Source organism: Fusarium coffeatum (assembly GCF_003316985.1).
Source record: "Fusarium coffeatum strain FIESC_28 chromosome Unknown BRIP53273_contig_26, whole genome shotgun sequence".
Taxonomy (NCBI): Eukaryota; Fungi; Ascomycota; class Sordariomycetes; order Hypocreales; family Nectriaceae; genus Fusarium; species Fusarium coffeatum.
In genome coordinates this window covers 229,811-254,063 of record NW_022157823.1, presented here as the reverse complement: position 1 = coordinate 254,063, position 24,253 = coordinate 229,811, and the positions used below count along the sequence as shown (strand labels likewise).

Sequence of the window (24,253 nt, the reverse complement as noted above, 5' to 3'; positions counted from 1 at the left end):
TCATGAATACTTCACATCATGATGTGGGATATACGTGATGCGACTTAGACTTGTTCAAGCAGATTCTATGCAAAGACTGACACACACTATCGAATCTTCAATCTATATCTATTTCCACACATTAAAGCCTCCATCAAGTCTTTCACAGCTCATCTTTCTCATCAAACTCCTTCTGTAACTGCATCGCAACACCCACCGCCGCAAATCCCCCCATATGCATAGCCTGCATAACACTCCTCATCATAGTAGCCGCATCACCACCAGCAAAACACCCCTTAACATTCGTCTCATTCCACGGCGCCTCAACCTTGACCTCCCCCGAAGGAGCCATCTCAAGACCAAGCTGTTCCGCGAACGGCGCAGCTTGAACCACATTCGGATGATTAACCACGAAACCTTCAACCTTAGAAGATCCATCTTCAAAGGTGATTTTTACTGATGGTCCACCGTTGACGAGGGCGAAGGATGTTATCTTTCGGTCGTCGTAGTGAACTTTGCTGCTGTGGATCTTGGATTGGACTGTTGAGGATAGAGAGGGGGAGGCATTGGTGTAGACTGTTACGCTGTTGGAAAGTCGTTTGGCCATGGGTGTTACATGGGCGAGCATGTCTGCGTTGGAGATCATGCCTCCTGCAAAGACACCCACAGACTCAGCACCACGTTCCTCAAAACCATGACAATAAAGACAATGGAAACTGACGAAATTAGCATCACATCATCCACATCAGGGAGGTTACTTACATTCCCTTCCCCCAACAATCCTCATACCCCTTCGGCAACCCCTCAAAAACATCCCTCACACCAGTTCCTAAGCCAAGTTTCCTCCCCTTATACACACCTCCATCAGAATCAACAGCTTCAAACACACCATCATCTGTTTTGCGAACGGTAGATATAGTAGCAGATTTAAACTCAACACTTTCATAACGCTTTTGTAAATCCTCGCGGGCTTTGGCGCGGAAAGAAGCTGGATCGACGTGGTCGAAGCCTGGCACGTTGTGCATGTGTTTTGTAGGGGCGTTGCGATAAATGCCTGAGTCGAGGATGAGGATGGAGTAGACTTGGCGAGCGAGGGTTGTTGCCATTGAGAGGCCGGCTGGGCCACCGCCGATGATGAGGACGTCGTAGAGTTTGGACATGATGGTCTATGTGGTTTCTTGTTGGGTTTTTTTTGTGGTGGTGTTTGGTTGTTGGACTTGCTCGGTCTTATGTATTCATCACGGAGAGATCTGAAAGGCTCCGCTCGGAGACTTTGGATATCTAGTCTACGGTTAGATAAAAAGAAGCCGCAAATATGTTGCGCAACATGATTCCTTCCTTGTATTAGTGGTGAGAAACACATATTACCATTGGTCTTGGCAGTTTGCAATTTGGTTCAATTGACGACTGGTTGTGAGAACCCGGGCGGTTCGTTTCACCTCTGACCTCTATAGCTCATAATGGTGTCCTTGTCGCACCAGGATGGTAGGAATTGATTCCAAATCTATCGCTAGAATAATTGCCATGTTCTGGCATCCAACTTCCTGACTACAATTAAATTAAAATGCCAGCTCTGAGTTGGTGATGTCTTGTGGTGGATGCTAATGGCAGCCTGGGAACATACCATGTGTTGATTGCTGACAGCGCGACTCATCGTCCAAGAGTCACATTCATCGCACGGAATGCGCTATGAGAGGAGTCACAAGTCAATTAAATTAGTTACTTGGAACATGTATATGGAAAGTAACTTTATGTCTGCACATTGACATAAGTGAGCCGACAGCAAGCGGCGTGTCTACCTACACCTGTCGCGCGACAGATAGCGGAGACTTTCATGCTTCACAACAACGCATTTCATGTCATTCAAATAAACAAATCGTTGGTATCCACTGTTCAGAACAAGTCTGAACATCAATTGCACACTATATACTGGTATAAAAACGCCCGGCCGGACTATACAAAAAAGAGAGGCTATCGCTAATGCAAGCAGGTAATCCAGCCACGATGCTCAAGCAAAAGCGAGCACCAGCAACCACATCAACCACACCAACTTGCCAACCGTAGGTAGTGCCGTGGTATAAGAGGACCAGTCCGCGATGAGGCTCTCCCATCGTTATTCAGACCTGCTACGAGTCGTCACCCAGCACAACCCACGCATCAGAAGTCGGCGTTGCCGCACTATCAAACACTTCCCGTTGAGAAGGTAAATCGTCAAGTTCACTATCCGAAAAGCAATCGTAGTCTGTGAGTATCTCGTCGGAGATTAGGTCCGGTGGTTGAGATGTGTCCACGTCGAAACTGGGTTGCGAGCCGTCGAGTTCGTAGATTACGCGTAGAGGTGCGATGGTGCGTGTTGGGGGGAGGGATTCGTCGGAGGAGGAAGAGAGGAGTTGGGCGATAGTTTGATCGCCGCCTAGATCTGTGAAGGAAAGATCCAAGTGGAGAGGGGAGTTGAAGCTGAAGCTTTGAGAACGCTTTTTGCGGGATGTTTTGGCGGGTTTGATGGAGTAGACGGGTTCTTCGTGCTTGATACTATCAAGATTGAAGCCCTCGCCACGGACCTGCTCATCGTCGTACAGCAAGCCCATGCGATATAACTCTGCCACTTCATCATCCTCACTCAAAGGCATTTTGCGTCCGAAATAAACGTTCCCTCTCGCAGTAGACGCATCGCGAAAAGCCTCTTCTCTTTCCAGCGTGGGTCGTCTTACAAGGCGATATCGGTCGCTGGGGAGAGGAGTCTGGCTTTGCGCCAGATCCCTCCCCTCCAGTTCATCCGAAGTACCATGTCCTTTAGACCGGGCGTTGCAACTCCGACGAATGTTGCTCCATCGAGGATGAACGCGTGCTAGACTTCCGCAGGAAATCTCGAATTGCAAGATCTTTTCGAGCTCGGGACGTCCGGTTGGTGTATCTTGTTGACCGCAGCGGCGACAAGTGGTTGGACCGCGATATGAAGTCGTACAGTGAAAGCCCGTGTCGCGACAAATATTGGAGCCTTTGTACTGAGATTGACGTTTGGCAGTTGCGCGAACAAAGTGATTACGGGTTATTTGTGAAGGAGATCTGATCACTGGATCCGGGGTGATGGGAAAGTGCTTAGAGGGAAGGTCCCCAGGACTATCGACTAATAACGAGTCCATGATGGGATTAAACTTATAAAGGTGAGATGAAGTGTCGGGGGTGAGAATTAGATGATGTGTCTTTTCAAGCAAAGGGCGTGATAAGGCGTGCTAAATACAAAGGGCACGCAAGATTAGTGTTAAAAGAATATGGAAGAGATATCTGGAAGAGTCGAGTGGTAGGACCTTTCGTCTTTATTAATGTTGTATCACTGTGCGATACGGATGTGATTGGCTGGGCGAGGAGTCATATGGCGTACTAGTGAGACACTGTCATTGTATTACACTCACTTTTGGTACCTAAACTAGGCACTCCTACTAGGCACTGACACTTGTAATCGGAGACTACTGTTGTTGCTCATAGTGACCAGCCGTGACGTGACTCACTGCTCAATCCGGGAGATAACCGAGTGGCGCAGTGTCCCCTTGGCCCTTTCACCCGTCTTCAGCCTGGTTTCCTCACTTGCAACGAATAAGACGCCATGAGGATGCTCTCCAGATAAGCAGGTTTCCGACGAGAATGCCTTATCTTGAGAGGCGCATGATGGTTCTCAACGTGGGGAGGCTCGTGACTGCATCGTGATTGGGTCTCACGAGGATAAGAGGGTGTCGTCATTTTACAGATGTACTTTTTGGGTGTGGCGCAGTATTAAAGGTACTTGTAGCTGCCTGGGTTCTTTGTTCGGGTGACCTGCGTGGGCCAAGACAGCATAAACCTGGGGAATCTCATTTCTGAAACAGATTGGGCGCATTGCATGATATCTTCACATTTACTGGCATTGCATTGTTTGATCACCTGCTTGTGCAGAAAGTTGGTCTAACCAACGGTATGGCTTGGATAAAGGCACGATGCGAGATAAGAGTGCTCTACCGGTTGCAGGCGGCTAATGATAAGACATTCCCCAACAAGGTAATCCCGATAACACCCCGGATTGTTCGGGCGGGACGATTGACTATAGAGCCCTACATATGAAGAGTTCACTGCATTTTTAACCTCTGTCGGGGCCGCATGACGAGCAGGGACGTAAACTGGGCGGCCGAAGTCCTGATAACCGATTATTCCCGCTTGTAGGTAGAAACTTTCACTGCAGTTTTAACCCCCGCCGAGGCACCTGTTTCATGATGGTGCATAAATCATGTTAGTAGCAGGGACGTAAACTGAATGGGCTACTAGATAACTCTTCCATACAATGGAAACCGCTGAATTGCTTCATGTCTATCGCTTGCTTTTTGCTCTGCCTAGCAGTAATTTCTTCCAGTCTACTAATTTTACTGCGTTTTTAAATCCTGTTAAGGTCTTCGACGGCACTGCATCAATCATATTCTAGACTTGTGGACGTGGAGCTGCACTTAAGTCAAACTGAAGCTGCGTCGAGTGTTTAACTGTAGATGTCGTCTAAGAAAAACAGCAGAAAACTTCTCAAAATCCAGGCAAAATTCACTTTCACTGCGATTTTAACCTCTATCAGGGTACCGCACACATCATGCATTGAGTTGGTGACAGGGACGTAAACTGGGCAACCGAAGTCCCTTATGTCTTTCACTGCACTTTTAACTCCCCCCGAGGTATCCGTATTTCATGGGAATACATCAATCGTATTGCTTGAAAGTGCCCAGCGCGTTTAAGTGGTGGCTGAATAGTAGTTCCGTGTCCGTATAGGTTTCACTGCAATTTTAACCCTCCTCCAGCCGTCATGTTGATTGTAAAACAGATACTTTATGTACGAAGCTCAAAGCAGATATCTACAACCATAGGGTACCCTAACTAGCCGCGGTGTAGCACTGTAAGCCAGGCGGGCTTCGATAGCCCTGGCATAGAGGGGACACTGGTTGCTAATTTCCAGTCTTATTCTCGGACGAAGGTCGACAACTTTCACTGCATCCCAATCTTAATCTCTGTCGAGGTGGTTCGTGATGCTCCATAATCAGTACATTTGGTTAGCGACAGAGACGTAAACTGGGGTCAAAGTCCTGACAGGTCGAGCCCTAGTTTTCACTGCCGTTTTGAACTCCCTCTGAGGTGTTTGATGGCACTAAAGTGACCAGGGGTACTTTGACTGAGTGTCATTTTGACTGAGGGTCGATAACTTTTTGCTACACTGCAATTTTAACCCCCACTGAGGTGCTGTATGTCGGGAACGACCACGGCATTCAATTGGTATATGGACGAGGACGAAGCTGCATTTTAGCCACACTCCAAGCTGCTCCGTGTAACTTTCAAATCAGCCCTGGTATGTACTGTCCATCTTCACTGCAATTTTAACCCCCCTCAAGCCGTCAAGGTGTTGAGTGAGGCGGACACTTTATGTACAAAGCCCAAAGCAGACAACCTCGAGCTACAGGGTAACACAAATAGCCGCAGTGCAACACCAACCGACCACTATCACATCTCAACTTGCACAACCAATAACCCCAATCAATTCACTCATCTGACCCAACCTGAAAGTCCATCATCCCGATATACCTCTTCACATCCGTAACTTCAATCCCCCGCTGCACATTAACAGTCCCACTCTTATCCCACGCCACACCCCGTCCCTGCGCAAACGTATCTCTATACTTGACCATCGTACCACCCTGCTCCTCCATCTGCTTCTTCAAAGTCTCTAAATCCCACAGCTCGCGCTTAAATGCGACGCCAAAATGAGATTCTAGCAAATCTGCAAGTCGAGCGTAGGATATGGTGTCGCCGGCTGTGTACACAACTTGTGAACTGATACCCTGTGGCTCAAGGATGATGTCGGCTGTTACACGGCCGATGTCTTCGGGTGTAGTAACAGTGATTTCGTTGTCCCAACTTCCCAATGCACGAACGGTCCTGTTTGGGAGATCGACAACACCAAAATCAGGGAGGAATAGAAAACTCATAAACAACCCCGTAGAAACAATAGTCCAGTCCACAGCACGTTGCGCACGCAATTTCTTGCGAACCTGCAACTGCTCATCGAATAAATCCTGCGAACTACCCTCCCCAATAACATCATAATCCATCCCAAACTGCCAAGGAAAATATCGATTGACGCCTGCTTCAAAAACAGCGTCTAGGAGTTTGACTTGTGTTCCCGCGGGTAATCCCATGCCATTGCACGAAACCACGACATCGTACTTGGAAAAAATAGCCGCTAGGGAGGAAATGCTAGCCGAGACTACGTCGGCTGCTTCGGTCCCGGCGTGCAGGGCCCGGATGCGCTGGATGAGCTTCTTCTTTTCCGGGGCGGCGGAGTCGAGGGTGGCCTGGCGGACTAGCACCGAGACGTGCTGGGACTGGTTCTTCCGCTTGGATAAAGCTTCGAGAACGCTGAGACCGAGTTCTCCGGCGCCTAGGATGAGGATGTTTGACATGGTGGGTTGGTTGAGACGGTTCAGGGCTTGTAGGTTCTCTGTTGAGAGTTCAAGAGGCGTTCCTCGTTTTTCGTATGACATAGTGATTAACTTTATGGCTGGCAGTTGGGATATTTAAACTATTCGTTATCGTTGTTACGTCGTTTCACTTCCACGTTTTGGCAATCATAGAGGTTCAATGCATGACAGCGGAGTCTTCAATGAGGGGAACGAATAAGGTCTCGAGTGACCCTGAATGATTTAATCTCCATGTCAGCTTTCCCCAAACTCCGCGAATATCCCCATATTCGAATTGTAAGACAAGGACTGACATAATCAAAAAACAAGGTTGGATGCCAAGCTCCTGGGCCGAAAGATCCACATGACCGTCTCCGAATCAATACCCGGGTCACATCCCAACGACAAGCGCCATTCAGGGGGCAAACATGACAAATGCGGAATAAGTCTAATAGAGTTTATTTTCATTTCTACCCGAATAAAATATTGGAAATATTGATGAAAAAGGACTGGTCGCAATATTAAACTTTCAGCTATGGATAAGTGTTGAAAAAATGAATGAACAAGCCCCGTCGGTCCAACAAGAACGCCCACGCTTCCCAATGCAAGCAAATCAAAAATCATGATTTCAGAACTTTCTTTTTCCAAATGTTCTAGCTAGTAAAATTGGTGAACGAATGAATTAAGTGTAAAGAAACAAAGGAAATCATGCCTTGACGGTATTCTTGTTGGCGAATCCGACTCGGTTTTGCTTGAGGTCGAAAATGACGAATTGGGCTTTGAGGAGGATATCTCCCAAGATGGCGAAGCCGATACCTTCGGAACTCTGGATACCACCGTAGCAGACTGTCTGGGTGAGACGACCGTAGTTGATGTAGTGGCCAGGAACCTTGCCGCGGTACTTGCCAAAGCCAAAGTAAAAGCTGGGCAACTTGGCTGTGCAGGGGAAAACCCAAACACCGTAGTCTTGATCGATGTAAGCGCCCTTGACCTTCTTGTAGTAAAACTTGACAAGCTTGTCAGGCAGGAGAAGGAGCGTGGTGCCAGTGTCGACAATGGCTGAGTACTTCCACTTGTGCCAAGGAGCCCCTTGAGCAACACGGTAGCCCTCAATGTCGATCTGCCACCACGGACTGTCCTTGGTCACTGTAGCAAACCCTACAGTTCCGTAGTATTCGTTTTGGTTGATGTAGCCAAAGTTGTAGTTTCCAGCCGAGCCCTTCTGCAGATTGGCTGTAAAGACTGGGACCTGAAGGTCATTCTGGACCCTGTCAAAGTATGTCTTTTGGGCCGTGGGTCGAACGGTGTTGAGGCTGGACATGGCTAGGCCCATGATACCATGAGCAAACTTGTCTGCAGCAATGCCGTCTGACACCTCAGTAGCGGACTGCACAGCCATGTTCTTGACATAGGTGCCTCCAACTTGCACGGTGTCCGTATAGACAATACCATTAGCACCAGTACCATCACCATATTTGATGCTCCAAGTCTGGCCACTAAGACGCTTGCTTGTCTTTGACTTGTCGGGTTTGTAGAGAACATGACCCTCCTGATCAGGTTGATATGTATCGGTGGAAAAGACCCAGCTGTCAAATGTCAGATGAATCCGTGAATGCCGTGAAAGTCAACTTACAGGTCAGAAGAACCAGTATCAAAGTTCAAGTAAGTAGTTTGTTTCGGGCTACCGATTTGAACAGGGACAACGTATTGTGAGTCGTAGTATTCGGGAGGTGTTGCTGCAGCAGTACCCTTCAATCCTGGAGATTGTCAGATTGGTCCATTGATACGCGACTGAAATACTTACCAAGTTTGTTCTTGACAAAAGCTGCCTCTGAATTGGCAATTTGCTGAAGCTTCTTGTTGGGCAATGGTTTGCGATATTTGTTGTATGCATGAATGAGAGCAATCTCTGCATGAGGCTTCTTGTAGCCTTCGTTTTCAAGTTGATCAAGTTGAACCTTCTCTCCTTTGGCTCGTGGCATAAGGTGAGGGTGTTCCTCGAAATCAATAGCCCGACCCTTAAGACCCTTGCCCATCTCTATCTCTTCTTGCTCCTCAGGGTCAATACTCCTCTCTGCTATTCCATCGAGAGGGTCTTCAGGGTGGTCCCCGAAAGCACCCTTCACCTCGTAGACATCGCCTGGTGCGCGAGGTGCAAGAGCCCGAGAAGCCTCATCCTCAGGGTTCACAGACCTCTCCGCTATGCCGTCCAAGGGATCTTCTGGGTGATCTCCAAAAGCACCCTTCACCTCATAAACATCACCGCGGATTTCATGAGGAATACCCGTACTACAGCCGGCAAGTAGAAGGAAAGAAACCGTGCTGAATCTCATAGTGAAAGGTGGGTTGTTAGAAAAGAACTGTGATCGTAGTCAGGAGGCAAATCAGAAAGAAGGGGATTGTCTGATATTTCAAGACAATGGATAGTGGATGCGGGAGGCGGCTGGCAATTCCGGATTGAGGCCAAGGGTCATTTTCCAGGCACTTCGAGATTTCTAGTATGGCATTCTGGGCAAGACCCGGGCTACGTGAAGCCATCTCGGAGAGCTTAACCTGGAATGTGGTCCGTGAAAAGTATGGGTTTGTATGGAATGCTCCTGGATGTAGTTTAGTATGGTATGCCATCTGCATTCCGTATGCCTGGGACTAGACATTTTAGACTCTGTTATGGATGCCACGAGTTGCGGCAACAGAGCCATGGCCGAGACATGGCTGAATATGGCTTGGTATGTCTGTTCTTGGTTCCTGGTTCCTGCGTCTGATTTGTCTGAGTTTTCCCCGGTCCTGCAGGGTCTCCGTTTTGACGTTGAAGGCGCTGATTCGATTGTCAGGGTCCCGCCTGTTGCGTATAGTAAAAGCAAATCGACCTGAATGTCAACGACGATGGCTTGCCTACTATTCCTGTTGTAGAGATCGGCAAACAACTTGACCATGATCAGACGACAATGATGAAAGACCCTTGACAGATCACTAGATCTGCAACAATGTCGTTTTAGTCTCTGCCCAGATATCCAAGACATCGCCGATGCCTAGCACCGTACCTGCATATTTCTGGGTATGACGTTTGAACAATGACATGATCATTACGCTTCTTGGTGGTCCATTGTCCTTGGCAGGGCTCAGCTGGGTTAAGACACTTTGTAACAGAATGAGGCCTTTCCCCAGTATCAACATGATGCCCGTAGGATTAGTATTCCAACATGGCCCAAGCTCTCTTACCTTCGGTCCCGTCCAAATTTGTTACCTTTTCGGGAGCTGTCACCTCTTAGATCCATGGTCTAAGTCTTTCATGCAAATGTTCGCGGAAGAACGGTTCAAGCCTTCTCGCCTCACGGTCCAGTTTAACAAGGTCTCGGACCCTCGCTTAAGGTGCCAAAGAATGCACTGACTCAATGTTGTACTGCTAACGGTAGTTGAGTTGTACCGCTGAGTCGTAGCGTGGTATTCAAGGACAATGCTCCGAAGGGAGAAAAGTGGCTGGTCAGTGCTTGACAAAGGCTCGGTCCATTCCGCTTTGAGGCTCTTGACTTTTGTCGATACCTTCCATTGTTGTTTGTTGTGTTCAACACCAAATGGAATATCACGATCCCTTCATTGCAAGGGATGAATATGCACGAAATGGTGGAGTAAGAGATGATGCAAAGTCAAGGGCAAGTCATCAATGAATGACCCATTGATTTCCTGCAAGTTACCCCTCCATGACTCACCAACAGGGCAGCAACGGCCCACTAAAACTTTTGATCAAGCAGGTGACAATATTCAGGCAATCAGGTTTTCATGAGTACTGCCTGAACTTGGAAACATTCGAGGCTGCGTAGGCTGTTCTCCCACTTCTATGAGATTGATAATTTGAATTAATACTACCATATTTGAAAAACCCTTGAAGGATGTCAAATTGACAATTGAGAGGTGACAGATGTAATATTGAATTGGGTTATTGAATGCCAGTGCCCATATCTTTTTGACAGGCCCCCCAATTAGTCCCTAAAACCCACTGTCTGGCGCTGTAGACCCTTGATAAGATAACGATTTTTCAACCCCGCCACCCCGCGACAACTTCTCAAGGTTGCACAAAAATTCCAACGCCTTCAATTAAATTGAACTATACGATTTTCGCTTTGCTTCCAAGTCTATCGCATTGCAAATCGCAGCCATGGATCCCGCCGCTCCGCACCAACCGCCCTACACTTACACGGCGAATCAGGGCTACGAACAAACCGAAGAGATACCCCGCGAGCTACAGGCCCAAAAAGACGACGGCGCTGCCCTTGCCCAGGAGGACGATAACGACTTTGACGATATCTTTGACGACCAGGACTTTGACGACAATGAGTGGGATGCTGGCTCTGGAGACTTGACCAAGTCTTACAACAGACAGCGCAACACCAACGAAGGCGCTGCTCCTCTTCGTTCAAACCAGCAAAAGCCTACTGCCAACACTTTCGCCAGCGTTGACGACCAAGTCTCAGCTCTTTCTAAGCACGCCGCCAAGATCCGACTCGACTCAGTTAAGCAAGATGGCGGTGATTCAAAGGACAAGGACAAGGCAGACCGCGCCACTAGCGACCAGGTTCTTGACCAGCGCACCCGTATGATTCTGCTGCAGATGATCAACCGCGGTTTTGTCAGCGAAGTCCACGGCGCCATCTCCACAGGAAAGGAAGCCAACGTCTACGGCGCCGTTCTCCACGACGAAAACACAGGCGACGCTACCCAAAGGGCTATCAAGGTCTACAAGACTGCCATTCTGAGCTTCAAGGACAGAGAACGTTACATCACTGGCGAGCACCGTTTCAAGGGTGGCTTTGACAAGGGTAACAACCGCAAAATGGTCAAACTTTGGGCTGAGAAGGAATTCCGCAACTTGAGGAGGATCTACAACTCTGGTATTCCTTGCCCTGAGCCTATCAGCCTTAAGCTTCACGTCCTCGTCATGGGCTTCCTAGGTGACCGCAAGGGATGGGCGTACCCGCGCCTCCGTGACGCTACTCTGACGGGAGACGATGTTGATCAGCAGTGGCATAAGCTTTATGTCCAGCTTCTTGGCATCATGCGCAAGATTTACCAGGTCTGCCGTCTTGTTCATGCCGATTTGAGCGAGTACAACATTCTATACCACAAGGAGAAGCTCTACATTATTGATGTGTCACAAAGTGTGGAGCCGGACCACCCCCGGTCCCTCGAGTTCCTGCGTATGGATATCAAGAACGTGGGAGACTTCTTCCGCCGTAAGGGTGTTGATACCCTGGCCGACCGCGCTATCTTTAACTTCATCACTGCCCCTGAGGGTGCTGTCGAGGAGCCTGAAATGGGCAAGGCTATTGAGATTCTCTACGAGACTCGAGCTGATGATGCTACTGGCGAGGATGCCGCTGCTCAGCAAGAAGTTGACAATGAAGTTTTCAGAAACCAGTACATTCCTCAAACATTAGAGCAGGTCTACGATATTGAGAAGGATGCTCAAAAGGTTGGACAGGGTCAGGGTAACGATCTTGTCTACAGTAACCTTCTGCCAGACCAGGTCATTGCCCCCAAGAAGGCCGATGGTGAGGAGGGTGATGACGACCAAGAGCAAGGTTCCACATCTGATTCAGACGAGGGTGCATCTCTCTCCGGTGACGACTCGGTGAACGAGGCCGACTTCGAAAAGGGTACTCCTCGTGGTCGTCGCTTCGAAGATAAGGACGAGAAGAAGGTTTGTGTTCCATATCTCACCAATGTGACATGAACTTTGCTGACCACTCATCTCAGGCACACAAGCAAGCCGTCAAGGAAGCTAAGCGCGAGAAGCGCAAGGATAAGATGCCCAAGCATCTCAAGAAGAAAATCGTCGCCAGCTCATCCCGTCGCAAGAAATAAGCATCTTAAGCCAACCTTCACACCTCTTGCCATTTCGCGCAAGGGTCCAAAAAGCGCAGGCCAAAGCTCCCAAGCTCCCGAAAACTGACGAGCCTCATCCGGGGAAAGCTGTCAAACTCAACTCTCTCCACATCTCCATCTCTGCCAAGAGACGGGCCACAAAGGAGGCAAAATAAATACAAATCGTCAGAGCTCTCTTTGATCGTTCAGTACGCTGAAAAACGTTCAGATCGCACTAAACCGAGAGGTTACGCAGACCCTACATGAGTGAAAGGGGGAATGCTAAACCGTCTCGGCCGGAGGCTTCTCCGTGGCGACGAATCAATGTCTTCATCATTCGATTGCAGCTTTGCGCCCGCCAGGGGAAGGGGAAAAGGGTTTGGTGTTAGTGTTGACCAAAAAGAAAGGGTTCGAGGCGTTTGGATCGCCGTTCTGGTTCCTGCGTCTCGACGTAACGGTCTGGCACCCGGAATGGAAACAGTCTGGGCAAAAGAGTGCACCAGAACAAAAACAGAAAAGAGAGTAACGACTTGAATATTATGTTGAAATGCCTGATGATTTGTCGCTCAGATATTCTTACATTCAGTAAAAGTCAAGTGCCTTCCCAAGTGCCCTTGCGCCAATATAAAATTCGTTAACATGCAATCTCACCTCATATCCATCATTATAAAAACTTCGTAAGAGAACCTCCGGCTTCAAAAGCACAGACTGCCGAAAGGGATGCCAGACAGGATAAAGAAAGACCCTGTCAACTAAAAGTAAAACTGTTGCTGAGGCTGGCCTGGTGGCGGCTGGGCCAAAAAGTCAAAGTTCAACGAGTCCATTCCCGTGTTCCAAGGGTCTGGTGATTCTAGTGGCGAATTAGCCAAGGATTTATGACAGATGAAAGGAGACATACCACCCCAGATTGATTCGTATAGGTCCATTGGAGCCATGTATTGCGTAGGATCGACGTTCATTGCGTTCATGCTGTCGATGTTGAGGTTTGCGTTAGCCTGCGCCTGCATCTGTTGGCTGTAGGGGAGCCTAGTAGGGACATATTTAGAAACATGTTACATCAGATGGCGAGCGAACAAAGGAGAATACTAACCCAGCAAAGTCTTGAATAGATGCACCCCCGTTTTGCATCTCTGCCATGGCGAGAGCCGCATCCTCACGTGGGTCGGCGCTCTGAGAGACGTTGCGAAACATTGAATTGCCATTTCCGGAATATTGTCCAGCGTTCCCAAAAGGGAACTGGGGCGTCCTGCTCCCGCTGCCGGCGGCAGAGGCGTCACCCTCCTTCTTGAGGTGCGAGGGCACGATAGAGCCGTGGTCATAGATGTTCTTCAGGGCCGTCAAAGCTCTGTAGAGTGGTCCGGAAAGTTCGATATCCTTGTCGGTGGTCATTACGTGAGGCTCCGGGGAGCTAACGTCCTTGGCGGCGGTAGCAGATAGTGCAGCGATTAGATCGCCCTGAAGCTGTCGAACCTCCGGGTCCGTCTTCGTTTCACAAAGTATACCCAGTAGTAAAGCCGATGATAGGCCATGGTACGTAAATGCCCAGCTTCTCGTGGGGATTGCTGACAATTGGTGCATCGCCAAAAACATTCGGACGGTTTCGGTTAGGTTGTCTTTGCAGCGATCCGCTAGCGTCTTTCGCTGCTCAGGCTCGAACTCGCTATCTTTGCGAAGCGCTGGGCGACACGCGACGGAGATGACAAATGATGTATGAAGGCGGATAGCGTAGTGTTGTAGACGGTCGAGCGCTGTCTTGCAATTCTCCTTTACTCGTAATTGTGGTGCGGTGCGGCTTCGAAGGGTCTCTACTGCTTCGCAATCGTCAATGATTTGAGTATATGTCGAGCTCATCATATCATCGGGGTTCAGGCGACGAGAAATGATTTCCATGAGATGGTACATCGTCTCGAGGTATGAATAGTTTCCGTTTGGCGTCGGTGACATGACGGGAATCGGGCAACAAGGGAAGTTCGTCATTGGTGATCTAGCATTGTTAGAGGTGAGCCGTCTCAGAAGAAGAACACTTACCGGTCAAAGGAGAGCGATGTCAAGGTGTCATGCCACACAACACTCCACCATAACCTCCTTCGAACCATTTCCTTCGATTGTGTGTTTGGTGGTGTGCAATCGCGACTTTCGTTGCGCGGTGTTCTGTGCAGACCCAATGATTGGGCAAGCCGACAGGTCAATCCCATCAGCGCCCATGATGCTTCAGCCTTCATATCATTGAGAAGAACAAAGCATGTAAGAAGGAGGGCTTGAATCGAGTCAAACGAGGGTCTATAATACATCAGCCAGAGTCGTGCTGTCAAGTGGCGGACAACAATACCGAAGAAGGAAATTGCCCAATCGGAGAAAATGGAACGATATTTGGATAAATCGCTGGGAGTCTCGCGTGCGAATATGGTAGGGAGATTCGTGGTATTGAGAGCCGACCGCTAAAACAGCAAAGAGTATGGCAAGCCATGATGCTGTGACAGGTTTGGTCGACTTGATTCCGTTTGTCGCATTCCGTGAACGGTCTTCGAGGTAGATCATGAGTTTGCTTTCGAGGTCGTCAATGTCCATCACAAATCCCCAGAAAGGCTGCGGTATTTCCTTGTACGCCCGGAATAGTCTGCAGCTGTCAGCTTACGAATCCGGAGCACCCGCAGATATCGCGAGTGCACTTACTTCATGACCTCGCGGTCGGATGGTAATTCATTTGAGATATCTTGGGTCAGTTTTTGAAGGTGCTGCGACGACATCAACGGGAAAGGTGCCGATGTGTCCAGTCCCAGAATGGACCGCATGTCTTGTCTGATGTCAAGACCTTCGCCACTTTTGTGAACTGGCGAAGACTGCTCGCGCAGTAGGGCGGGAATACTATTCTGCCCAAGATACCGGTCTGGTGCCACTTCTGGCTCATCAATACTTGCTGTGGTGTTGTTAGCCAGATGGTGAGACCGGATTTCCGGATGGTCCTTACCAAGGGCGCGCGGCCAACTATCTTGACGCTCAACCTTACGGATGGCTTCTTCGCGAGGCGCTTCCGAAAAAGAATGCGTCCTCTTGCGATTGACGACAGTTTGGCTGTTTTCTGATGGAGCAGCCGATGCCGACGGCTTGGAAGTTGATGAACGATTGGGCTTATAGGAACATAGCCTAGGGTGCTCCCTCTTGACGCAGTTTTCACACGGTTGTTTGTTGTCGCACTTTACTTTCCGCTGGCGACAAGGCCAACATGCAGTACCTAACGTGATGATAAGCAACAAAGTTCCCGAATTGAGGTTATTCGCAAGACTGTTATCTTACCGTAGCGAACCTTGCGATGAGAATGAATGATTCGATTGGCCTCCTCTGGGGTCAAGTCATCAATGACCACCCGCTCATCTGGACTAGGGTTTTCCGCCATGGTTAAGCGGGTTTTGGGCTCAGAATCGAGCCTCGGAGCCAAACAAAAGTCGCGATAGCAATGGCGAGGTAATGTTATGATTGCAGTTGAGGGTTTACGAATGCCGAACTCCGAGAGTCTCCCATGCGCGATAGCGGGTGAGAGGGGAAAACACGGCGGTGATGGGCGGGGCCGGTTCGGCTTTCGAACGGGTCTTAGTTAAATACAGGCAGGAGGTAGAGAAATGGAGAGATGACTTGGCGGCTGATCTTTTGACCTCTTCATTCTGGTTGGTTGAAAGGGAGGGGAATTGAAGCACGAGACCGGTATTGAAGCCGATGTCCGATAAGACCGGGATAAATAAAGACCGGTTCCGTAGTGGTCAGTTCAACATACCACAGAGAGATAAAGAGGAATTCATGGTGATATCTTCCATTCTTATGGTAAACATGTCTGAAATATTAAATAGCTTATGACTCACATTTAATAGTACTAGGTCTCGCTATTCCGTGCCGAAGTCTCGGTAGTCTCGATCATCTTTTACTGTCGCTCATCTTGAGATCGTCCGTGTCGCACGCTCCTTCCTTTAGGGTAGAGACAAGAAAAACATCACCCATTAAATGCTTTCTCCTCCATATGCATCAGCAATTCCATTCTAACATCAACCATCATATTTCAGTCAATCAAAATGCAATCGGTCTTTTTATCACGCTTTTCTGCTTCTCCTGCTATTCATGTTTATTCCCTTGCTACGCGCAATGGCGCAATGATTCACTGTCGGTCATGTCCAAAATGCTTCCACCATTTCCAAAGACATGGATCCTCCATGGTACTTTGCCCAATCAACATCATTTTGTGATAACGAAATCATTATTGCATTGAACTACATTGGACTTTGATTGCTCGAAGAAGCAATTATTATTATCGAAATACCTTTTTGTGCTACAAGGCTGCCTGGGCATGCGCCTCGGCGGTTACAGAGATCCAGGATCTCAACGCTCGTTTCAATTGATGCGCGCGCACTAAACTAACTCACTCGTTTGCAGCAGAAGCTCTCCCTTACAACAACCGTTAAAACGCCCGACCGTTAGACATTTTGGCTTTTGGTTCGCAACTGGCGCCGGTCGCCATGTCCGCCATCATCTCTTCAACTAAAAAACTACAAGCCAAAGAGGAACTCGACAGAGCAATCCGCTCCATCAGCTCAGACTTTCAACTCCAACTCCAAATCCCTGATCCGACGCTGTCGCCGAGTAAGCGCCAGCTTCAGCGACGGTCTGAGGACCAGGAAAGATGCAATGCGATCTACTATCGCGCGCAATTCCTTAAGTTTAAAGATCCAAATCGACTCTCCATATGTTTCACTCGCTTTCGCGAACAAGCCGATGAGCACCTCACCAATTGGATTCGAAAGCCCCGCGCTGACCTAGACACGACCCCGATAAAGAGATCGTATGGCGACCCACATCGCCAAAGTGCACGCTTGACCTCAGAAGAGCGGGGCCAGCTTCAGGAGTTGTTATTGAGGCTGCTGAGGGACGACAACATCGCCAGCCAACCGCGATCAAAAGCGGCGAAGCGAAGGTCCGACGACGAGTTTCCAGATCCCTTTTCGAAAAGGAGCCGCAACTCTTTCGACGGTTCCCCAGCATGTGACAGCATTGACGACATCCCAGTCCGCTCTAGAGCCGTGGACTCTAGTGGTGTGCCTACGGGACGGCCCGCTCGTCGGTCAGGTACGGCGTCATTCTCCAATGGCGCTCCAAGTGCCGTCACATCATTTAGCAGCACACAACCTCAATCTTTATCTTTTGGCGCTGGATCCTTGAATTCCAGCAAAGTTTCTTTGGCACCATCAATTTTCTCTGCAACCACAAACCGTGCACCAAGTACTCAAACCACGGTCTTGTCGAATTCTTCCTTTAAAGGTACCGGTCCAAGAACGTCTTTCCAGTCCAGTCAACCCAATTACAGGACATACCAAAAGTCTGCGAAAGACTTCAACGGCTCGTTCTCTCAGAGAATACAAGAATTTGAGTTCAAGCCCCAAATCACGACTGAGCGCAATAGTGTTGACCCAACGAAGTCATCCTCATTTAGACAACATGAGTCTCGAATGTCGCCCGAGCCCGAGCTTGAGCCTGATATGTCGATCGATGAGCCCAAGCTACCTCCTTTGGAAACGCCCCAGCCTATGAGAAGTCAGCAATTTGATGTAAAGCGAAGAGAGACTATCCGGTCTAGCAGCCCTGCGACAGCCTACTCTAGCCTTCCTGAGATGAACGAACTGGATTCGCTACTTCTTGATGGCTCCAACTTTGATACGACACCCTCATGCGAACTGACAAATCGTCTGCGAAATATTTGGCCGAGATTTCCCATCCCTGGATTGAACCAGGCACCTTTGATCATTTTATGGGAATTGACTCGTGCTGCGCTTCACTGCCGTGTGGACTTGTCTGGATGGGATCTCGAATATAAACCCGATCAAACTTGGCACGACCAGAACAATTTCCGAAATCTGATCTTTCGACATCGGCTCTTTATCGGAGCTGGCCTACCTGCGCCTTGTGATCGGGCTGTATGGAGCGCAGCATTTGGGTCATTCACTTCATACGACAAGACTGTTGTTCTTGCCGCCGAGTTTGTTGCCAATCCCGAGGACTCTGGCCCCCTGTACATGCTCAAGCTCCAGGCTCCTCGTCTCGAGCTTGGCCACCGACTTGCTCGCCGCTTTGGTGCGGACCGGTTCATGGAAATCATTATGCCATCTCCCACTTCTAGAGATGCTCCTGAGGCAATTAAAAAGGATGGGCAGGGTCCGGACAAGGTTATCAGATGGTTGAACGACAATCCTCACTACTTTCTCGGTCGATTTTGGGCACCATTCTATAACCGCCAGGCCAAAAAGTGTATCAAAGATCCCAAACCTCCCCATAAACCGCTTACCATCATGCAGGAGCGGGTGTATTTCTTCGCAACTGATGGTAACAACTTCCGACTGCCCGAAAGCCAGTTTCCACCGTTGGAAGAAGCAGTATCTTTGGCATACCGTACGAAGATGCGGCGTTCCGATCTCCTGAATTGGGCCGTCAATATTGAGGAAAACGCGGAACAGGCTGTACCAAAACTGTTCTCGCGACTTGCTCTCAGTAAGTTCCCGAATTGGTCCACGAATCTTCTGACATTGGTCTAGGTCTCAGCAAAACATGTCCCACCATCGTCCTTGAACCTCACCAATTCCGTCATCGCGATACAAAGCTAGGCTTCCACGATCTCATGAGCATCAGTGAAAAGAAAGCGCAAGAGGATATGGGCGACGGTATCGCCAGAATGTCACGAGGTTTCGCACGCAAGGTCGCGACCCATCTTGGTCTATTGGAAACACCATGCGCGTTCCAAGCTCGTATTGGCAGTGCCAAGGGGATGTGGATAGTCGATGTTGAAGATGACGGCTCGGATGACGGCGTTTGGATTGAGACATATCCCTCCCAACGCAAGTGGATTTGTGCGTTTGAGGACATCCACCATAGGACGTTCGAAGTTCGAGAATGGTCCAGAGAGCTCAAGTCGGCCTCGCTCAACACGCAGTTCATACCAGTCCTTGAAGCGCAGGCCCCAAATCCTAGCGACATGCGAAGCATCATCGCCAATCATCTGGCCAGTGGGCTTCAAGAGGAGATCGGAGGTCAGCTTGCAGCCATGACACACCCTACCAACCTCCGTGGTTGGTCGCATCGTCGTTTTGATCGATCGACCCTGGGTCAGGTTCCATTTCAGGGAGGGTTGCCACAACGTGACGAAGATACAATTTCGTACATGCTTGATGCCGGCTTTGATGCTACCAAGTGTCGTTACCTGCGAGATCTTATATGGAACAACCAGAGGAGACAGGCCGAACTGCTCAAAGCAAAGATGAACATCAAGATCCCCCGATCGACATACGCTTTCATGGTGGTGGACTTTACCGGCACATTGGAGGAAGGTGAGGTGCAGCTAGCATTCTCTTCCAAGTTCCAAGCCGACGGCGAGTCAGATACTTTGTTGGATGACATTGACATCCTGGTTGCCCGAGCCCCAGCCCATTTTGTGAGCGATGTACAAAAGGTCAGAGCTGTGTTTCGACCGAATTTAAAGCGGCTCAAAGACGTCATCGTGTTCTCTTCCAAGGGCAAATCACCTCTCGCTGACATGCTCTCTGGCGGTGACTACGATGGTGATCAGGCTTGGATTTGTTGGGACCCTGATGTCGTTCGCAACTTCAGCAACGCAGAGAAGCCCATTGAACCAGACCTCGTCGGACAGGGGTATCTTCGAAAGAGTAACCCAAGCTTTCAGTCACTTCTGGAAACTACACCTGATCTGGAGAGTGCATGCACAGACTTTTTACGCTCGGCGATCTCGTTCAACATGCAACAGACATTTTTGGGCATCGCGACCAAGTTCAAGGAAAAGCTCTGCTACTACGAAGGAGGAGTCAATAGTGAGAAAGCTGTTGCTCTCAGCACGTTGGTCGCTCTACTTGTTGACCAAGCCAAGCAGGGCTTGCTATTCAGCCGCGGAGACTACGATCGATTGAAGCGAGATATGCAGATGCGCGGAAAGGATCCAGAATACGAGAACGAACGAAGCTCTGAGCGGAACTACAAGAGAAAGGATGGGTCAATTCACATCCTCGACTTTCTAAAATTTGTGGTTGCTGAAGATACGATAGGGAACGCTTTGAAGCAATTCTATGATGCTCTTCATGTTCCCAGTGTCCAGGCCTGGGATACCGATCTAGCCCGCCTCTTCAACGAATACAATGATCAGAAGAAAACATCTAAGACAATCACAAGGCTTATGCAGGACCTCGTCGCGCAGGTGGAATCTATCACCAAGGAATGGAAAGTCTCAATGGCAGGAGGCAAAAATGACAGCACGAGCAACGAGGTTGCCGTCAAGATCAAAGAGCTGCATCAGAAATGGTCTTCGTACAAGCCATCCGCTGCCTTGATGAGTATGCGAGTCGTTGAACCGCTACTCGATCACTGGAATGGTGATCCAGATTTGAGCAAGTGGGAGCTACTCAAAGCTTCAACCATGTTCAAGCTCAAGTATAATGACGCATATGTCATGGTTTGGAAGCTCGCAGGAAAGCAGTTGGCGTGGATGAAGGCGACGATGTCGCGCGGAGTATCTGACGCGAGCGCCATTGCCGTGACGGCTGAGATGTGGAGTATACTCCGTCCTGACACTAAGCGCATCGCTGCTCTTCATGCTCAAAGACAAATTGGACATGACAACGAGAGTTTGTCAGCTTTGGAAGAGGTTACTGAATACGATGAGACGGGGACGCAAATTGACGATGCTTAGAAACGCATCGATTGGAATCCTTCTATGTTCTCAGGCGTGAAGGCTTCTAGGCGGCTGAGGTCTTGACTAGACGCTATACATAACGAATGAGGAGCCATGAAAGGTGACACCGTCCCTGCCGATGCTTGGAATTGGGATCCAGAGACGGGAGGAGTTCTGGTTGGGGTGGGATTTGCAGACTCGCCGTGGTCATGGTGCATCTCGGACATACTATTGGCAATAGGGAAGATCGGGGAGTCGAGATGGTTGGGTCACATTTCCGACAGATGCGTTGGATATGGGGCCTTGTATTTGCTTGGATGTGTTTGATACCCAGGTGTGTTTTAATATATTCGCAGTTCACTAGCTTTTTACACGAGTTTCTGAAGACAGCTTCTGTTGACCTTTGGCTTTATTACCACACTTACCGGGCTTGTCTGACGGTTTTGGAACCCGATGACGGAATGGTAGCAACGGGAAGAAGAGGGTCATGAGGTAGACAAGAGGCACTCGTTTCTGAACTCACAAGAATAAAGCTTCAGTGAACTTTTGCACTTCAGATTATGATTCAATGGACTAATTGTGGTGAAACCATGAGATGATCTTATAATGCATTAACTAATATACAGCTCCATGAGTTCATAATCATTACCACCAACTCCCGCTGATGCAGACTCATATCCTAATCATAATTCATTACACACAAAAGAACTCGCGCCTCATCGCAATTCCTCGTTTTGATCGCTGGAACAATCAGAGCCACTGCACGGCTCAACCTTAATCGAAGAAAGAAAATCTCTGACAGGGCTGACAATAACACCCAACAACTCCTCCTCATCACCAACACCGGAGAAAATAGGAGTAAGCTTGCGACTCATATCAGAAGCAACATCCGAGTCGATAGTGATAATACTATCGAGTACGTCGGTGAGCATGTGCGCTGCGCGTGATAACGAACGTCCTCCCTCTGCACCGCCCAACGTCTTGACGTAATCTTTGGTAGTGTCGAAGAACACGTTTGTGATCGTGTATACATCATCGATGATTATCTGACGCTCTTTGGACGTAAAGTCCATTTTGGAAGCGTTGTCGAGACGGGAGACTGTTTTGGAGAGGAGCGTTCTGATGATGTCCATTGAACGCACTGTGGCGACGGTAGCTTCGTGAGTTAACCCTTCGAACTGGGCTGCTTTTACAGCAGTGTCTACACACGTCAGTAACCATTCAGTATGTCGAAACGGTTTTGAACTTACGGATGTCATTGCACTCCGTCTGGACACGCACAGCGACAAAGTCCATGAGTTTAAGGACATCGTCATGGTGTACACTCGCTCGTTGAAAACGATCCGAGACAGCGCGGGGCACATTCTTTGAAGCCTTGGGGATAGTTACGCCGACGCGAGGAGTAAAGTTGAGTGGCAAAGCACGGGAAATGGCAATGGGAATTGCCAAGGTGGTGCTTGTGAGAGAAGCGATGATGAGTGTTGAGAACTTCATCTTGAGGTAAGGACTGAGAAGAAGGGAATACAGAGCAGACCAGCGCTGAAGAGATGTGAAGCTGGATAGGATGTAGGACCTTGTATTTATCTCATGTCTAGGTGGCTTCGATCGAGAGATCAGCGGAGGCACTCAAAGCTTATCTTGCTACACAAAGCTTAACGGGAATATTTGGTCCTCAGAAACCCTTCACTGGCATTCCTTGTTTCCGGCTAAGGCACGGGTGGACACAATACTTCAACGTCGAGATTGGCCAGAGCTCCTTTTACTCCGAGTTGAGGTTGTAAGGCTGTTGGTTCCTGGCATTTTTGACAGGAGAGATCGGCATGGCTTGAAATAAGATTTTGAGGTTAGACTTGGGCTAGGTGGATGGGTTGTGTAACGTGAGCTATTTCTGATTGAACTGGGAATAATATTTCTTTTCTAATACTCTCTTTAAAATGTCTTGTGTCTTAATCCATGGGTTTGGAGCCGCTTTGTGTGTGATGTCTTATACATGTCTCATCCATACTGTCAAAACGGTGAGCGAGTCTCATGCAACCTGAACCAAATCACCCGTGTAAAATCCGTATAAAGTTAAGCTTTTGCAGTGACACATCCGCAGTGGGTCACCAACCAATAGAATCAGGTGACAGATAAACGTCTTTTCACATTCCCATGACCGTCGATCTGCACTACCGCATTTGGGCCAGCCAGCATTCCTTGGCATGCTCTTCAACAGGCTGACTGTATGTTTCAGACAGAAATTGCATCACGGATCTCGGAACTATCGGCAGGACTGAACCTGTCAGATGATAGATAATGAGGCTGATTCTACTGCTGCTTTGGGTGTAGTCAAGCTTGTTCCTGAGTACGGCGGCCGCCAGCAGTGATTGATCACTTTGTTGTACAGATAAGCTTTTCGTATTCCGGGGTTTTGGACTTTTTGGCATATCGATGATGTTATCATGATGGGTTAGAGTTTGGTGGTTTTGGAGAGAGTGCATGAGGAGTTGGTGTGATGCCACGGCTCTACATATTCCGCGCCTCCATCATCAGGTGATCATAAGTGGTTACACATATCAGGAAGACCTTAGGATCAAAGGTATCTATTTTCATCTGTTGGGAGGCAATGAGAGTTGTGAGATGTGTAAACTCTGCACAGCTGGGGCATAGGAGAGATATATATACCATAAGAATTTAACCGGAAGACAGGCTGATTGATGAGTGCCTAGGCTGGTGTAGTGGTGTGGCAGTACTGTCAGTCACCTGACAGATTGGATATGCATCTCGTTGCAACCCTCTCGATTCCTAATTAGATGCCATATGAGTAGGTGCATGATAGCTGAGCGGCGCAGGATATTCCCACCAACACAGGAACTCATTGATGGTGTTAAGAAAACGCTGTGACAGAGTCTCTCAACACCGACCCGGCTCGATTAAGTACTGGGCGTCGCTACCTTATAACCCGTTTCCTACTGTACTACACATATCTCTACAGTACCTTTTGAATAAGATGATTGGCTACGGATGACACAATAGGTATGTGGTTCCTGAGGCGTAAAAGGCAGGGCTTCTAGTATTTGGCGTTACCTGGTTTTGACACTGAATGAGGACGGTAGTGTCCAGGGGGAACATTCCGAATACAGAGCCACAAGCCATCCGGAATCACTTGCAATCACAGACTTCACAATGAAAAGACACAAAACAGATTCCTCAAATATCTCACAGTTGAGTTAAAGTACCCCCACAGGAGGCTACTCAGAACTAA

General features: G+C 48.8%; 8 protein-coding genes across 8 annotated transcripts; 2 read left to right on the top strand and 6 right to left on the bottom strand.

The window, feature by feature from the left end:
- Window positions 1–142: 142 nt before the first annotated feature.
- FIESC28_00952 (uncharacterized protein) lies at window positions 143–1,139 on the bottom strand (the record flags this gene model as incomplete). The annotated part of the gene is made up of 2 exons (XM_031155103.1): window positions 143–695; window positions 742–1,139. The coding sequence occupies 2 exons, from the start codon at window positions 1,137–1,139 to the stop codon at window positions 143–145; spliced, it is 951 nt and encodes a 316-aa protein (XP_031020898.1).
- A 966-nt stretch (window positions 1,140–2,105) lies between these two features.
- FIESC28_00951 (uncharacterized protein) lies at window positions 2,106–3,122 on the bottom strand (the record flags this gene model as incomplete). Its single annotated transcript, XM_031155102.1, has 1 exon — window positions 2,106–3,122. One exon carries the CDS (start codon window positions 3,120–3,122, stop codon window positions 2,106–2,108), a length of 1,017 nt encoding a protein of 338 aa, XP_031020897.1.
- A 2,400-nt stretch (window positions 3,123–5,522) lies between these two features.
- On the bottom strand, window positions 5,523–6,524 carry FIESC28_00950 (uncharacterized protein; the record flags this gene model as incomplete). The annotated part of the gene is made up of 1 exon (XM_031155101.1): window positions 5,523–6,524. One exon carries the CDS (start codon window positions 6,522–6,524, stop codon window positions 5,523–5,525), a length of 1,002 nt encoding a protein of 333 aa, XP_031020896.1.
- Window positions 6,525–7,146: 622 nt separating this feature from the next.
- Window positions 7,147–8,773, bottom strand: FIESC28_00949 (uncharacterized protein; the record flags this gene model as incomplete). Its single annotated transcript, XM_031155100.1, has 3 exons — window positions 7,147–8,026; window positions 8,074–8,197; window positions 8,245–8,773. The coding sequence occupies 3 exons, from the start codon at window positions 8,771–8,773 to the stop codon at window positions 7,147–7,149; spliced, it is 1,533 nt and encodes a 510-aa protein (XP_031020895.1).
- Window positions 8,774–10,593: 1,820 nt separating this feature from the next.
- FIESC28_00948 (uncharacterized protein) lies at window positions 10,594–12,299 on the top strand (the record flags this gene model as incomplete). The annotated part of the gene is made up of 2 exons (XM_031155099.1): window positions 10,594–12,135; window positions 12,192–12,299. The coding sequence occupies 2 exons, from the start codon at window positions 10,594–10,596 to the stop codon at window positions 12,297–12,299; spliced, it is 1,650 nt and encodes a 549-aa protein (XP_031020894.1).
- A 752-nt stretch (window positions 12,300–13,051) lies between these two features.
- FIESC28_00947 (uncharacterized protein) lies at window positions 13,052–15,693 on the bottom strand (the record flags this gene model as incomplete). Its single annotated transcript, XM_031155098.1, has 7 exons — window positions 13,052–13,149; window positions 13,198–13,325; window positions 13,390–14,283; window positions 14,328–14,579; window positions 14,629–14,916; window positions 14,973–15,216; window positions 15,594–15,693. The coding sequence occupies 7 exons, from the start codon at window positions 15,691–15,693 to the stop codon at window positions 13,052–13,054; spliced, it is 2,004 nt and encodes a 667-aa protein (XP_031020893.1).
- A 1,108-nt stretch (window positions 15,694–16,801) lies between these two features.
- Window positions 16,802–21,027, top strand: FIESC28_00946 (uncharacterized protein; the record flags this gene model as incomplete). Its single annotated transcript, XM_031155097.1, has 2 exons — window positions 16,802–18,824; window positions 18,869–21,027. The coding sequence occupies 2 exons, from the start codon at window positions 16,802–16,804 to the stop codon at window positions 21,025–21,027; spliced, it is 4,182 nt and encodes a 1,393-aa protein (XP_031020892.1).
- Window positions 21,028–21,725: 698 nt separating this feature from the next.
- Window positions 21,726–22,503, bottom strand: FIESC28_00945 (uncharacterized protein; the record flags this gene model as incomplete). Its single annotated transcript, XM_031155096.1, has 2 exons — window positions 21,726–22,210; window positions 22,260–22,503. The coding sequence occupies 2 exons, from the start codon at window positions 22,501–22,503 to the stop codon at window positions 21,726–21,728; spliced, it is 729 nt and encodes a 242-aa protein (XP_031020891.1).
- Between the last annotated feature and the right edge of the window lie 1,750 nt (window positions 22,504–24,253).